The sequence below is a fragment of the Lytechinus variegatus genome, chromosome 4, assembly GCF_018143015.1.
Source record: "Lytechinus variegatus isolate NC3 chromosome 4, Lvar_3.0, whole genome shotgun sequence".
In the NCBI taxonomy this organism is placed as follows: Eukaryota; Metazoa; Echinodermata; class Echinoidea; order Temnopleuroida; family Toxopneustidae; genus Lytechinus; species Lytechinus variegatus.
The window spans coordinates 28,200,244-28,215,126 of NC_054743.1; the positions used below are offsets into that span (position 1 = coordinate 28,200,244).

The window sequence follows — 14,883 nt, forward strand, 5'->3', positions numbered from 1 at the left end:
GGAAAGCGAATGTATGCAAACTTCAATTTAGCACAATAAACAAAAATCTTTGGCACCCTCAATGCAAAATACAGTTTGTTCAAGGCTCTCGTTGTAAAATTTAAATAACATATTTATACATTTAGTGAAGAGGGACTTTGAAGTCATGCGTATGAGCCAATGCACACATGATGTTTGATGCATACAGTGTAAGTATTCTACTGTCATGATGAATACAAATAAGTGTGATTAAAACCTTATCATGATCTTAACAATGCTGTGAGTTATAACAAATACAACTAGGCATTAAGCTTTCATGTAAGATTTTATTCTTTATGGAAAAAAAAACACCCCAGAAACAGTTTGTTCTCCAAATCATAATTAGGTATAGACCGGTTTTTTATAGCATTTATGAAGCCAAGCGATGTTTAAAAACAATCACCTGCTTTTTATATTTTTTTTTTTTATTAATCTAGTGAATAGTACAGTTGACCACATCTGAAGTTCAAGTTCAGTTACTACATGTAAACAAACAAATTACAGCAATATTTGTCCTACAGTACTCACTTATTTTTTAAATCAAAGACAAACATGAGAACACTTGCTTCAAGGAGACCTACTTTGTGGTGTCAAATATACCTACTGTCGATGGGAAAAGTGACATGTGTGTCACTGGTTAGTTTTCTGCAATTAACTGAAGTTAAGAAATTGATATTTTTAATCATTATTTCTTCTTAGACCCCAAGTGCATAGGCAGCAGGTGATCTTTTTAGCAAAATTAGCAAATGTGGAGAAAAAAAACACGGTCAGCGTCTTCCGGACATTTTTATTTGGAATATAACTTTAAATGAAATAATTTGTAGATTTTTAATTGGTTGTGTTTTTATCATAGTACTTCCAAAATTCATAACAAATGGTTTTTCCTAAATGCAAGAATTAATAATTTTGTTTTTATATTAATATAAAGATGATAAAATTTGATAAATTGACATTTCTCTCCCCCCCCCTCCTCAATCCCTTTCTCACTAAATCTCTCTCTCTCTCTCTTTCTCTCCCCTCAATCTCCTGGGTCCAATATAAATAACAAGTCACTCTAAGTTACTGATAGATTTATGTCACGTCATGACATCATCATCATCTTCGATGTTGGGCTTCAGTGTTGATCTTGACCTAAGCTCTGGAAGTACCTCTTTTCTTCTGTGATTGACTGGAGAAAGAAAGGGAGAAAAGGGTAAAGTAAATAGCTCCATAACATCCAACGCAAACGATCCGAGATGTACCTCTAAACATAAAGAAACGGATGTAGCAACAAAAAATATCTGCATGAATTTTTTATCACTTATCTTCAAATTTGCAATGAATTATCAATTCCAAATTTGAAATAATTTTTTGAACTATAAAATCAAATCATATTTCTATTGGTGAGATGTTCAGAGGCAATTGAATGCAAAATTGCGAGACTTTGGATTGATCTGGAGGCTAGAATTCAGCATGTTGAGAAAGCATCCAATGAGAAGAATGCACAAAGAGGTACTAAATTTATGTCTGTCACTAAGTTGACTGCATCAGTGAACTGTATGTTTATGAAAATTACAGCATAAAATGCAGATTAATCTATTCAAAACAGTGAGCTTGAAAATGACGGAGCCTTAGTAACAAGCTCAATTTAGCGCCAAGTGATAAAAGCATGCATTGGTGACCCTTGCTTGAAAGGGAAGTTCCCCTGACAAATGATTTATTGCAAAAATAGCAGAAAAAAACAATAAAAGATATTGCCAAATGTTGGAGAAAAAATCCAACAAAGAATAACAAATTTATTCAAATTTTAATTATTTGATTTGTGATGTCATATGTGAGCAGCTTTCCAACATATCATATTGTAAAAAATCAATGAAAATTCAGAATGGTTTTACCGTACCTTCAGTATATCAACAGACACATCATTTCACATCCGTTCCATACAAGAAAACAAAAATAAGTCATCAGGAACCTTAGAAAATGGAAATTTATGCATTTTATATTACATAACATACATGGGCAGCTGCTCATTTATAACATCACAAACTCTAATGTCTTTGTGAGTCTTAAATGGATTTTCTGCAATCCTTCACTAATATTTTTCATTATTTTTCTGCTATTTTTACAACTAAAATTTCTTCAGGACATATTTCCCCTTTAATCAAGAATACTTAATGCTTGAAATCTGCATAAAACCAGTTTCAAACAAGTGTAGACTAACTAACCTGTACTTGAAGGCACGAGAGGGTCCAAGGACGGCCTCGGGCTGGACTGTTCTACTAGAGGTGCAAGCGTGGGCTTCTGTGAAGATTTGAAGAGATTCCGGTGGCCAGGCGCTTGGGCCCAGGACGGGGTGGCAAGAGGAGTGGATAGGTGGGAGGGTGCTAGCTCGTCGATACCATCCACAGGCATCGGGGCAGTCTTGTTCTTCTTGATCTTCTTCTTTTTCTTCTTCTTCTTCTCTTCACCATCTGAATATAGACAGAGGAGCATGACAATTCAATATGTAATTCACAGCCACAAACTGAAACCGGGTAGAGGTTAGTACCTTATTTTATTTTGATCTTTGAAGGTTTATTTTATTTGAAAAAAATTCCTCCAGATTGCATGTTAAACATGTATTTATATGCTTACAAAGTATGAGAAAAACATTAACCTGCAAATTTACCAAGTTCAGATACCACTTCTCAAATTCTTTTACAGGCCTTGAATTTCATTATTTCTAGGGAAGGCCATTTTTCTGTAAGGTACATTGTAAATAACGTACCCGTAATGAATTGTTCCAAGGCACCAAAAATATAATACACAGACAACTTAATTCTTGAATGTTTGCTTGAATACCTTCTCCTAGAGGAAAGTGGTCTGAATTTGCAGCCTGAAGACCCCGACTGGGACTTGGGTATCCACAGTTTCAATTTGGGTCTGTGCATACAGACTAGTGAAAAGTAGTAGGAATACAACTGCAAGCTGTTCAGAAGACTGGCACATTATAGTTTGGTACTCACTGTTTGAAGGTTCCTCTATCAGGTTCTCCTGTGAGCCTATAACCACCTTCTTTGACTGTCCTTCGGGCATGGTCCCTGCTTCATCCTGTCCACTTGGCTTCCCATCACTCAACACGTCAGGACTCAAGGGACCACTCCCCGACGTCCTGTCGCTGCCCCCATCCCCATTACTCCTTACATCTTGAATGTCTCCCTCTACAGTCCCAACGCAGTCATTGACATTGTGCGACGATGATGACTCGGTCATCGCAATGTTCTCCTTTGATTTGTTATTGTTTCCTGTGGCGTTTTCCAAATCTTTCTTCTTTTGCTTCTCCTTCGCCTCTGCAGCTTCTTTCTGGAGATTGAAAATTCATAGAGATGAAATTTCTTGATCACTCAAACATGGTTCAAAGATTTAAAAATTTGTTCGGCTTACGGTCTTCAGCTATTGAACTTCTTTTTTCATTTCAATTCTTTCCATTTTATTTATTTTCCACAAATCAATCAAAACAGAAACATAGCACTTTTTATAAATGCAAAAACAGCAATCAAAAGATTTGAATTTAAAGTGGAAGGACCTAAAAATCATGCAAATACAATACTGACAGCAAAAATGGAAAAAAAGCAAATAGCTCCCATGACACAAAGGTGAGCAATAAATTGTACGCTTGATTTTCATGATCGATTGTACATTGTAGTCAATGGAATCAATCGTAAAAAAATGTCTACAATCATTGCTAAGCTTTGTGTTACTGGCCCCTGGAGAAATAGTTTCCTTTAATATACCATACAATTTAGTTCTTCACTTCATGGATATTCAATAAACGCTTCATCATTAGAAGTTTCATTTGCTGCTTATCAAAAAAGTAAATGTGATACCATTGCCTTACCTTTTTCTTTACAAAGTAACCATCGTTAACTTTCTTGAATGGGTCCCCATCGGCTACATCTGCCTCACCTTCGTCTTCTTCCTCTTCCGAAGGTAATCCTTTGGCCTTTCTCTCTTCCTCCTCTCTCTTTTTCCTGGATGTCAGATGAAATTTAGCAAAATATATTAAAGTCCAGCACAAATTTTCAAGATTTTACAATTTACTCCTCTATTCTACATGTATGTACATTACAAATTAAACAATACTGGAGTAGGCTGACATGATTGGTCTAATATGAATTTGCAATTTTGCACACTGTAGATCATGTCATCACGTAGTTGTATTTTATTTGTTATGCCATCACTATCATCTTAATAATGATGAACAGCATTTGTATAGCGCCATTTATGTGTTGAAGAAAAAATCAAAGGGGCCATCATCATCACCACACCACCACAACCAATATCATCATCACCAACAACACCGTCACCATCATCATCATCATCATAATCATCATCATCATCACCACTATTACCATCATCAATCTCGACCACCACCACCATCTTCATGGCCACTATCACAACCAACACCACCACCATAACCATCATCACCATCATCATCATCATCTAATCGTCGTCATCATCATCATCACCTTCATTACCATCATCAATCACGACGACCACCACCACCAATTTCATGGCCACTATCACAACCACCACCATCATCATCGTTATCATCATCATCACCACCATCCCCACCACCACCATCATCACTGACCTTGCTTCCTTCTCCTTCATGACACGCTCTCTCTTCTCCTTCCTCCTCTGCTTCTCCTCCTCCCTCTGAGCAGCGGTGTCTTCCTCCACCCTCTTACTAATCGTGGCCCAGTCGTTGCCGATCCCTTCCAGGAGCCACAGCATCCCCTCCCTGATGGACGGGTCCATCCGCTTGCCGATGCCTTGCACAGCAGAACAGGTTTCCTGGAGAAAAGAAACAGAGGGAATAGGGGATCACTAAATGGGATATAGAGTACATGTACACAAGAAAACATGAAAAATGCATCAATCCCTTGTGGTTCAACCGTTCAAGGGTGAAACTAAAACCTACTACCGGTATGTTCTTGGTATATGAGGAGCATGTCTCTTTTACAAATGCTCAGATTGATAACAAAATCGATGGGACATGAATATCTTTTAGCAGACATGGAAGCTGTGACCCATCAAACAGCCTTGATTTCCAACTTTAGAAGAAAAGTGTGACAGAAAATTATCTTTCGGAAGGAAAACTATTATTGCTGACAAGTACTGGTCTCACATCTACTTAGATCTCACTGCTATATCTACGCATGCATGCCATTCAGCTGGCAAAATAAGTCAGACTGCCCCAAAACAGTCTGATGAAGAGATGTTCTGTTCCGGAAAAGAATGCTTACTCTCTGGATAAAAATGAGACAAAAATCATATCTTTGTGCTTGTATCACTCAAAGAATCCAATCATTTAGATTTGTTTTATTTTCACACAGGACTAAAGCAACAATCTCAAATAACTTTCAGGCACCGTTCCCTTCATAATCCATTCAACACTCTCTAAGCTGAAACCTGAGGTCTACAGTTATTTATACAGATCTATTATGGTTAAGCTGTTAGACTCGTATCTATTTAGGATTAAGCTTTTGGGAAAATAAGTGAGATGTGTTGCGTTGTCTGCCAGCAAAAAAACAAAAAAATCCACTGAACCAAGTCGAAATGAAAAAATATATGTGAGTAGAGAATTAATTACCACTCTGCAAGGGCATTTACTGTTCCTGACGATCTCTTCTAGATCTAACTGGTCACAGATATCAATCTCATCCAGCGCTCCCTCTTGGTCTTGTTTATTAGCAAGCCTGGAGGAGAAACAGAGACAGATAGAAGGAAAAGACAAACACACAGGACAGAGAAAACAAATCATGAAATTATAGCAATGAACATGATGGACGAAACAAAAGAAGTAACCAATATCATGACACTCCTAAGGTTCTTGATAACAAATCTTGCATACAGTATAATGCGCTCAAATCTCATCATGAAATTTGTGTGTGTAGTAAATTTACTGAAAAGGCCAGTTTCTTAAGGTTTCTTTTCTTCAGGGGTACAAAACTACTAAAACGCATACATGTACCACTCATTAATATAAGAATTGGTACAAACCCTTAAAGGGGAAGTTCACCCTGACAAAAAGTTTATTGTAAAAATAGCAGAAAAAATAATAAAAAATATTGCCGAAGGTTTGAGAAAAATTCATCAAATAATGAAAAAGTTATTAGAATTTCAATTATTTGATTTGTGACGTCATATGCGAGCAGCATTCCTACATAGCGAATGGTAAAAAATCAATGAAATGTCATTTTCTCAGAAAATTGAAAATGGTTTTCACTGTAACTTTTGTATATCAATAGACAAATCATTTCACACCCGATCATGAAAAGAAAATAAAATTAAGTCATCAGGAGCCATACAAAATTTGAATTTCATACATTTTATATTACATAACACATGGGGCAGCTGCTCGTTTATGACGTCACAAATCCAGAATTTTAAACTCTAATAACTTTCTTACTCTTTAACAGATTTTCCTCAAACCTTCACCAATAATTTTTACTATTTTTTCTGCTATTTTTACAACAAAGTTTTCTTCAGGGTGAACTTCCCCTTTAAACAATACCTCTGATGAATTTGGTTGTATAAGAAAACTTTACACTCCATATGAATCCTGTATTTTTACTAGTTTATCTGAATCAACACCATCCAGTGCACTGCTCCATATATGAGCATAGTCAATGACATATTAATACAAAAAAAAAATGACCTATCTTAAATACATCAGTATATAAAGTTTCAGTGGTGCAAGAGAAACACATACACATATTTTGGTCTGGCAACTTCTCCATTGGCCTATAGATGTACAAAACTTCCTGTGCTCTATCATATATCTTTTGTACGGTCAATTGAACAATTCTTATTTTAATAATAATAATACTGAGTAATTGCTTTTCTTCCTGGGATACAATAACATTTTACTTGTTTGGGCCAATAGTACAGTCATCTCAATTTGTGTCATATTCCATAAACTCTTGATAGATTATGTTGCATCCCCTTCTGAGCCATCCAATATAATACAACTATGGCACTTACAGGAGTATTCTCTTGCCGCGGATCTTTTCCTTCTTGAGGACATCCTCCAGACACTCCTTGCATTCCTGGAGCCGATCCTCTGCGCTGGCGTCCAGGACGTACACAACACCATGAGCCTCTCCGTAGTAGTTGGACCAGATGCCGCGGATACGCTTGCCCCCACCGAGGTCGAAGACGGTCACATCGTACTTGCCGAGTTTGAATTCTCCGCTCGCAAAGCCCACCGTTGGAGCGACCAAGTCCAGGGATTCTGACATGAGAACAGGAGTGAAATATAGTTATGAAATGAGATTGGTGCAAGTACATTGTAGCTATGGTGATGTCTCGTGCTGCTTTTTCTGTAAGATGATGACATCAAAAAAAAATGTAAATGTAAAAGAAATGGATGTGAAAAAAGATAAAGAAGTTGAATACAAGGAAATTCAATATTGTGTTGAAATGGATCTAAAGAACAAAGAGGGAAACCTATGTACAGATGGAGTAAACAAAGTAATTTGACTACTTTTTAATACCAGAAAGGGATTCATGTCGAGATGTTGAAGTGGTAGATTATTCATGAAAAATAGAGGAAAATGTATAAAAAAGGTTAATTCCACCTGATTTGACTAGTGCATCATTGAAGAAAAATAAAATTACCTCCTTCTTATGAAGCAATATTGATCTATATACATGTATATTTTTATAACACAAGAATATCTGAATATATGGATTCACATATCATTGTTATGACCTTTTTCAGGTATGACTACAGAATGGTTGGATTTATTGGACAATGGTAAGAAAATAACTTTGAAATAAAGCATACAAATTTACCTCCTTGAACCCCTTTCAAAGCTGTTGTCTTGCCAGCGTTATCAAGCCCTATCAGAGCTAGTGTAACTTGCCTGTAAAAACAAAAAATATATTAGTTTAACAAGTGATAAGTGTAGAGCTTCCATCAATTTGCCCTGAATGGATGGCTACAAAGATGTGCATACTTACAAAAAAAAATTGTTATGACATGCTCCATGCAAATTGTACAATTGAAATGCAGATCCTGTCTATGGATATTTTAGAATGAAATACACTGTGTAATTTCTACTGGAATCTGTTTTGCAAGTTTGCAGTTGTAAAATCGTTTCATTTTCCACCCAGTACAGTTGAGACAATTCCTGACCGTACACAAAACAGATCTTAAAGTTAATAAATGAGGCATTTCTGTCTGACCACCGTTCAATCTATGCATGTTAAACAGTTCAAAGTTTGTGACAAACAGCATACTACTACTTTAAACCATCCATGACATGTACGGGCGCAGATCAAGAGTCAGACTTTTACAGGGTGCAAATTGGTCTAAAAATGTTGAAAAGCCTAAAAAAGGTCATCAGTACATGATTCCCCATTAGATTTTCAAATTTTATAGGATAAGCCCACATCTTCTGCTACCCCTGTGGATCCATGCCTGATGCACATGTAGTTTTTTGCTCTTTTTACAATAAACATAGAACCTATCAATTTAAAATAAGTACTAGTAGATCTACTTAAATTTGTTGATAAATTTGTTTTTGCAACTTACTTGCGAGGCTCTCGCCTCTCCTTGATCCACTGAAAACAGCAGGCCATTAAGCTGAACATTACCTGCGTTTACAAAAACACCTGAAAGAAAAAAAAGAAGCGTTAATAAAAAAAGTACAGCACGTATTCAAAGCTTGTGGTACAGGATGCCAAGACTAAGGGAGCAGTACCTACGGATGTTAGATGTTTGTTGTATGTATGGCTTCCCTAAGACTTATTTGCATTGTCCCTTGTCTGTGCATTATTTGTGTGATTCAAATAAAAGAAGACCTGTGACGACCAACGACTAACTTTACATGTTTACAAAACACATGTAGACACAGATATTCATTGAAACTTTGAATTTGACTGAAAATGGTGGGAAAAAAGTTGAACTTTGTGAGCGTATTTCGCACCTTACAGTACCTCATTTTGCGCAAGGACGGGTATCTCAAAAAGTAATTCATATCTTGAAAATCTGATAACATTGTAACAGATAAAGCGACCCACAATTACCTGGTGTTTTTAAGGTGAGATCTCCATTAAGAATACTGGCAAAACATCAGTAAATTTTGTAACCCAAGAAATCAACATTTTGAGATCAGAGGTTGTCAAACAAGTAAGTAAAATGTGATACCAACCATTTTATGAATTTGACATTTTACCTTACATCTGATACAATTATCTTACCCTTTTCTATAGTTTTCTAAATTATGGTCACCCTTTTTCTATGACAGTTTCTCAGCCAAGTGTGCAGTCTGTCTAGTCAATAGCCAAAGAATTTTGAGATCATAAAGACATCATCATTTGGTATGTACAGGAGTAAGGTAATCCTGATCCTGTAGATCTCCCAATCGTCAACAAAGTCATAACATGTAACAGAGATCGCCATACCAGCAGAACCCTTTAGTCTTCAAGTCTTGACCTATTTCATAATTCCATCACCTGTCTGGCGATTTAGACTTTTAGTCTAACATTGACTTTCTTAGGATCTTGCCTTCTTGAAGATTTCTGCCCCCAAGGGGGGGGTATACTTGAATTATAAAATGATACTTATGTGTCACACCAAAAATGAAAATCAGGGCTCTGGAACTAAACTTGGTCTTAAAATGTAGGTCACCAGAACTGCTCTAGGATCAACAATTGCTAAAATTGCAATCCTCTGGAATGGCATAAATTCGATAACGGAGCGTTGCACGAATAAACCTGAAATTGGTCATGACGTTTCTGCACAATGAACAAATCAGTGGCCTACGAATCACTGCGCAGATATTTGGCTGTCGTTGAATGCAGTCAATGACAATTTGCCACTGTGCTGCGCTGAGTACATGTATGAGCAGGCACTAGATCGAAAAAAACATAAATTTGAGGGTCTCAGCAGCGGGAAAAAGAAGGAATTTCTATGGCTTTCTAAATTGGTGATGCTCAGGGACAGAAATTTAGGCTGAAAATTGAGTCTCGATCACGGCACATAGATCTACGTATCATACATCTTTTGAAGTAACTATAGTTACCATGAACCGCGTTTCGTAGTGGATTTCTATTTTCTAACTAGTGGATCGCGTGTGCTGGGATCTTACCTTTGATGTCCACAACACACGACGCCTATGGCTTGATTTTCCTGTGCACGGTGGCATCTAATGAACCCTTGAGTGTTACTGACCTGCCTTGTTGTACTAGTGCCATTGCCAGTTTACCGTAGCCTAACTTGTTACAAATCTAAAAATAGATTCTAATATTCAGTAGGCCTAGACCAGAGCCTAACATTAGATCTAACTTAGTATGTTACTTGTTAGACTCTAAGTTAAGTTAAAGTTAGATGGTCAAACAACTTTTTTAGGAACTCTGCGAGAAATTACATTAAACACATCCTGCCTGTGGGGAATCTACAGGTAGGACTATGGTATGCCAATGCTGTACATAGCACACTTTTAAAAAAAATCATTAAAATATCACTTTTCTGACCAAAATTACTAATTTTCATACAGTTGCAATTTATTTTTCATTAGTAACTTGGGAATAATCTTTGTATTCACCAGAGCGCTCAAAAACTTGAATTTGGGGCATATTTTTTTGCACGCCCTCTATTGGTGGAAAGTAATATGGCAAGAAAATTTTCATTTTTCAATCTTTATTTTTAATTCAGAAAAAATAATTTAAAGAATTAAATTTACATAAGAGTCAAGTTTAATGATGAATAGCTGTAATGGAAACTGAGTGTAAGAAAATCAAGCATATGTCCCACAGAAAAAGAGAAAATAAGCCAAACATTGCCACCCTTATTTTGCCACACATGGAAATATAACTGAGAACAAGGTTATATCATAACATAACCTTGTTCATTGAATGAGTGATTAACCATGCCACTTCATCTGTCATCTTCGTTAGAGTTGAGACATTCATAACTTATTAGTCCCCATCACAGTACTGGCTTGACTAGATCTAAATCAATGTATGTCTCGGATCACTCACACGTATTGCGAGGTTGGTATTAATATACTAGTCTCGGATGTAAAATAAAAAATAGCCAGATTCTTGGCGAAATACAGAATCAATCCATCCAAAAGCTGCATCATTGCCTCAAACGATGGTAAACATACCTCGCAGCAATATGCCTGGCATCTGTGAGAGGACCCAGTGCAAACTGCACAAATGCATCCTCATCTTGGCATTATAAAAACTAGCACAAGGAGAGAACCAACTGAGGACATGATTGCAAAAGGTCTCTAAACCTTTTATGCTCTCACTGGAGCTGGTGCTTTATATACAAGTGACCTTCTACCACAATACTGCGCAGCATTATGGAGAGTGTCCCCCGCATGCTCTATGGAGCCGCCGTCATTAACTTTACAAAGGGTATGTTAAAGAGGCTCAACCAGTCACAGCTTCAACTGTTCAAGCAGATTCTTGGCCTACCGAAGTCTGAAGCTGATGAATCGGTACACCTTTTGACTGGACTAATACCTATCAGTGCGCAAGTGGACGTTGTGAAGCTTCAGTTGATAGGACAGTCACTTGACCTCCCTCACGAACACTTCGAATATCGCACCTTTCTTCATGCCCTCTCCATGCAAACGGTCACAATCAGAGCCTGGCAAATTATCCTTGTGAAGTATAACCTACCAGACACTGGACCCAATTCCTTACTGCCAATGGAAGAAAACAGTAAAAACGGCAGTAAACAATGTGGTCATACTTGAAACCATGGAGGCAATCCAAGCAAAGAAAACGCTCTCATTCTGGACCTCCATCAACATTCAGAACCCCTACCACTTGTATCCGCGCTGTGGCAGCTTGAGATTTCTCAGGCAAGCAGTAATTGTCAGAGCACAGCTACTTAGCCAGACATATCCAGTGCAAACAAGACTTGTTAAAATAAAGAAGACCACAATTGTCGAATGCAGGCAAGAAAGAAACAGAAGATGTTGTCCACTTTATACATATACATGTATCATCACTGACTGACAAGATTTCTGCAATAAGCTTAGAAGCAAACGCCTGTCAGATAAAATCTACTCTCTCTATGATACAACCAAAGGAGATGCATTCACAACAGCGGTGTTACTCCCAATAATGCTCTCTTTAAATTAGACTTTACATCACCTCCAACTAATTTACTGTGCTTATTTTAATTACATTGTCATTGACTTTCCTTTACAAACTTCATATTAGCTGTATTACATCTCTCTCCTCTCTGTAATTAACTACTGATGGACATTCTTTGTGCAGCACCTTGCTGTTGATGTCCGATATAAGCAGAGGAGGTTATCCATACTTATTTCTTCTTCCATCATATATCCCTTAATTATATCATATTGTTGTTAGTTTATTAGACTTCATAATTGTACATTCAAGCAATGTATTCTATTCTTTTTAGTGTGTTTTTTGTCATTGATTAGTTTTAGTTTGTCTATTTTTTTTGCTTTATTTTTGTTGCATTTTTTAGTTGTTTTGTTTCTTTTGTATCTTTAAAGATATTACAGGTACACACTGAATACTATTTAGTCATGTACTTGAAACAAAGGAGACCCTAGCCTTACAACTACAAGCCCTACTTTTTCAGGGGTTCTCCTTGTCTTTCTCTCAATACGTAATTACCATATGGGCACTAGTATTCAACCCGGCATAATTCAAAGATTTTGACATATTCCCCAAAATATTTAGAAATTGGGAATTTATCTTAATTTCGTACCTTTATTATTTCCAGGGTAATCTGTTGTCGATATTTTCTTTATCAATCTGTCGACTGTATGCGCGGAGGATCGAATTATGCCGCGATGGCCTTTTGCACTGAATGGCACTAGTATACAACCTAGTGAGGATAGATAGCAAATCTCAGAAGGGTTTAGATTGCTAAACTAGAGCTAGATTTATGTAAGTCTCTGGCTTTGATTAATTCCCTGTTTGGTCTCCTCTCAAATGGTCTAGTCCATAGTCGGATGGGAAAAGGGCAGATTGAGAGACAGGACCATCTTTCATCGCTAGGTTGAATACTAGTGCCGACGGGTTGAATACTAGTGCAAAAAAACATTGCTGTATAATTTGATCGCCCGCGCACACAGTCGACTGGTTGAAGAAAAAACTAACAGAAAAAGAATAGCCAGCATTTGCTCTTGGAAATAAGACGGGTCTGAAATTCAGGTAAATTCTATATTTCTAGATATTTGAGGAAACTCTCCAAACAGGTAGAATACTGCCCCTTACGAGTTACGGACTTAATTACTGTAGATCTAGTTATTTGCTGTGTTTCTTTTTTCTACTGACTACTGTAACAATGATTTATGGTTAATTGATTTTCATTTGTTGAATGTGAAATCACACTTGTAAGATAAAATGTATGTGCAGACAGAAAGACGAATAGGCCTAAATATCTTATCTTATCTAAAAAAGAAGATGGCCACAGAAATGCACAGGCACAGCACAGCCGCTAGCCGCGACACCCATGGCAGCATGCATGTCACAGGGAATCCGGCAGCCGCTATGGCCGGCCTAGCTGTACGTCGTCTACGTCGCCGTAACAATCCACATTCAATTCATTCGATTCAACACTCAAATTTCAACAAAAAAGAACGTTTTCCATCTTAGCTCAAATAAATCAGACAAATATGCTCTTAAAATACAATACATACCTATGTTATATCTTGTTCCCTTATAAATAAGTAATAAAATCAGTGTAGTTTACATCTTCGAACGAAGGAAAATATCTAATTAGTCACTGATCACTGCATTTCTCATATGTCGTAAATATGTTTTGTTACCGCAGCAACTTGTGTGTGTCTACGTCTGTGTGTGTACGTGTGTGGATGTGTATAGCATTCATCTCTATCTCATACGTGCTCACACACTTCGTACTCGTCCTCTGTTCGTCAATTTATGGCTCCTGAAAATTCGCTTAATCTTCCTTTAAGAATATCGTCTGGAACACAATATCAGACAAAATTGTTAGAATTTGGAGTATGATGTTTTTTGCACCAAAATCACAATGAATTAACATCTTTCAAAACATTGACGAACGTTTGTTTGTATTAGTATTCATATAATGTATTGAGCCCCAAGTGATGGCATCCAGTACGGTGGCCGAGTGGTTAAGGCGTTGGACTTAAGTTCCAATGGACGTTAAGTCCGCATGGGTTCGAACCCCATCCGTACTAGTATTTTTTTTTTTTGGTATACCAAGAAGTTTCCCATTAAACACATATCACTTTAGTAATTCACATTGATATTTGCACCGACAATTTGTTTTATTGAACTTGAAATTATACAAAGTTTTATCAACTCAAACAATATATGGTTTTAAAAGTGAAATTTCAAATTACTTCACCATGGCACCTCGCACTGATACACAGAATGTTTTCATCCCGGGATAGCTTTGAAGCTGCTGAAAGAGATTATTCTTCAAGATTCAAGTAGAGCCAACTGAACAACCAATATAACAGAGACCAAAGCTTGGTCGAGAGCTGGTTGGGCGAGCAAGGATCACTCTAAAAACGATGTTAACTAAACATTAAAGGTTGGAGGAGTGACAACCTTTTCCAAATGTTGCATTTACCAATGATGGTTCTACCCAGAACTTAAACTGTTGGATTCAGCTTTATACAAGGTCGGATGCAGTGGCGTAACTACGGGGAGAAAGTGAAAGAAACGTATGGGAAGGAAGAAATTATTGTTAATTATGCTTTATCATATTAATTATGTTATGTTATATAACATAACAATAAAAAATATATAACTTTATGAAACATAAGTTGCTCAGGGCCTATGTCTTCATTGTTCCTTATACTAGCATTGCCTGTTTAACGAGATATAGAATCCTGTTGTACTAAA

General features: G+C 36.9%; 1 protein-coding gene and 1 non-coding gene across 2 annotated transcripts; one reads left to right on the top strand and one right to left on the bottom strand.

Moving 5' to 3' along the window:
- Positions 1–1,016: 1,016 nt before the first annotated feature.
- Positions 1,017–13,861, bottom strand: LOC121413763 (ADP-ribosylation factor-like protein 13B). The gene is made up of 10 exons (XM_041606702.1): positions 13,689–13,861; positions 8,582–8,661; positions 7,840–7,910; positions 7,027–7,276; positions 5,633–5,738; positions 4,631–4,833; positions 3,875–4,007; positions 3,003–3,339; positions 2,223–2,468; positions 1,017–1,186 (listed from the first exon to the last, which is right to left on the bottom strand). Exons 2-10 carry the CDS (start codon positions 8,638–8,640, stop codon positions 1,095–1,097), a joined length of 1,497 nt encoding a protein of 498 aa, XP_041462636.1. The 5' UTR covers positions 8,641–8,661; positions 13,689–13,861; the 3' UTR covers positions 1,017–1,094.
- A 265-nt stretch (positions 13,862–14,126) lies between these two features.
- Positions 14,127–14,210, top strand: TRNAL-UAA. The gene has a single exon. It is a non-coding gene; the product is annotated as a tRNA-Leu (tRNA).
- Positions 14,211–14,883: the final 673 nt, after the last annotated feature.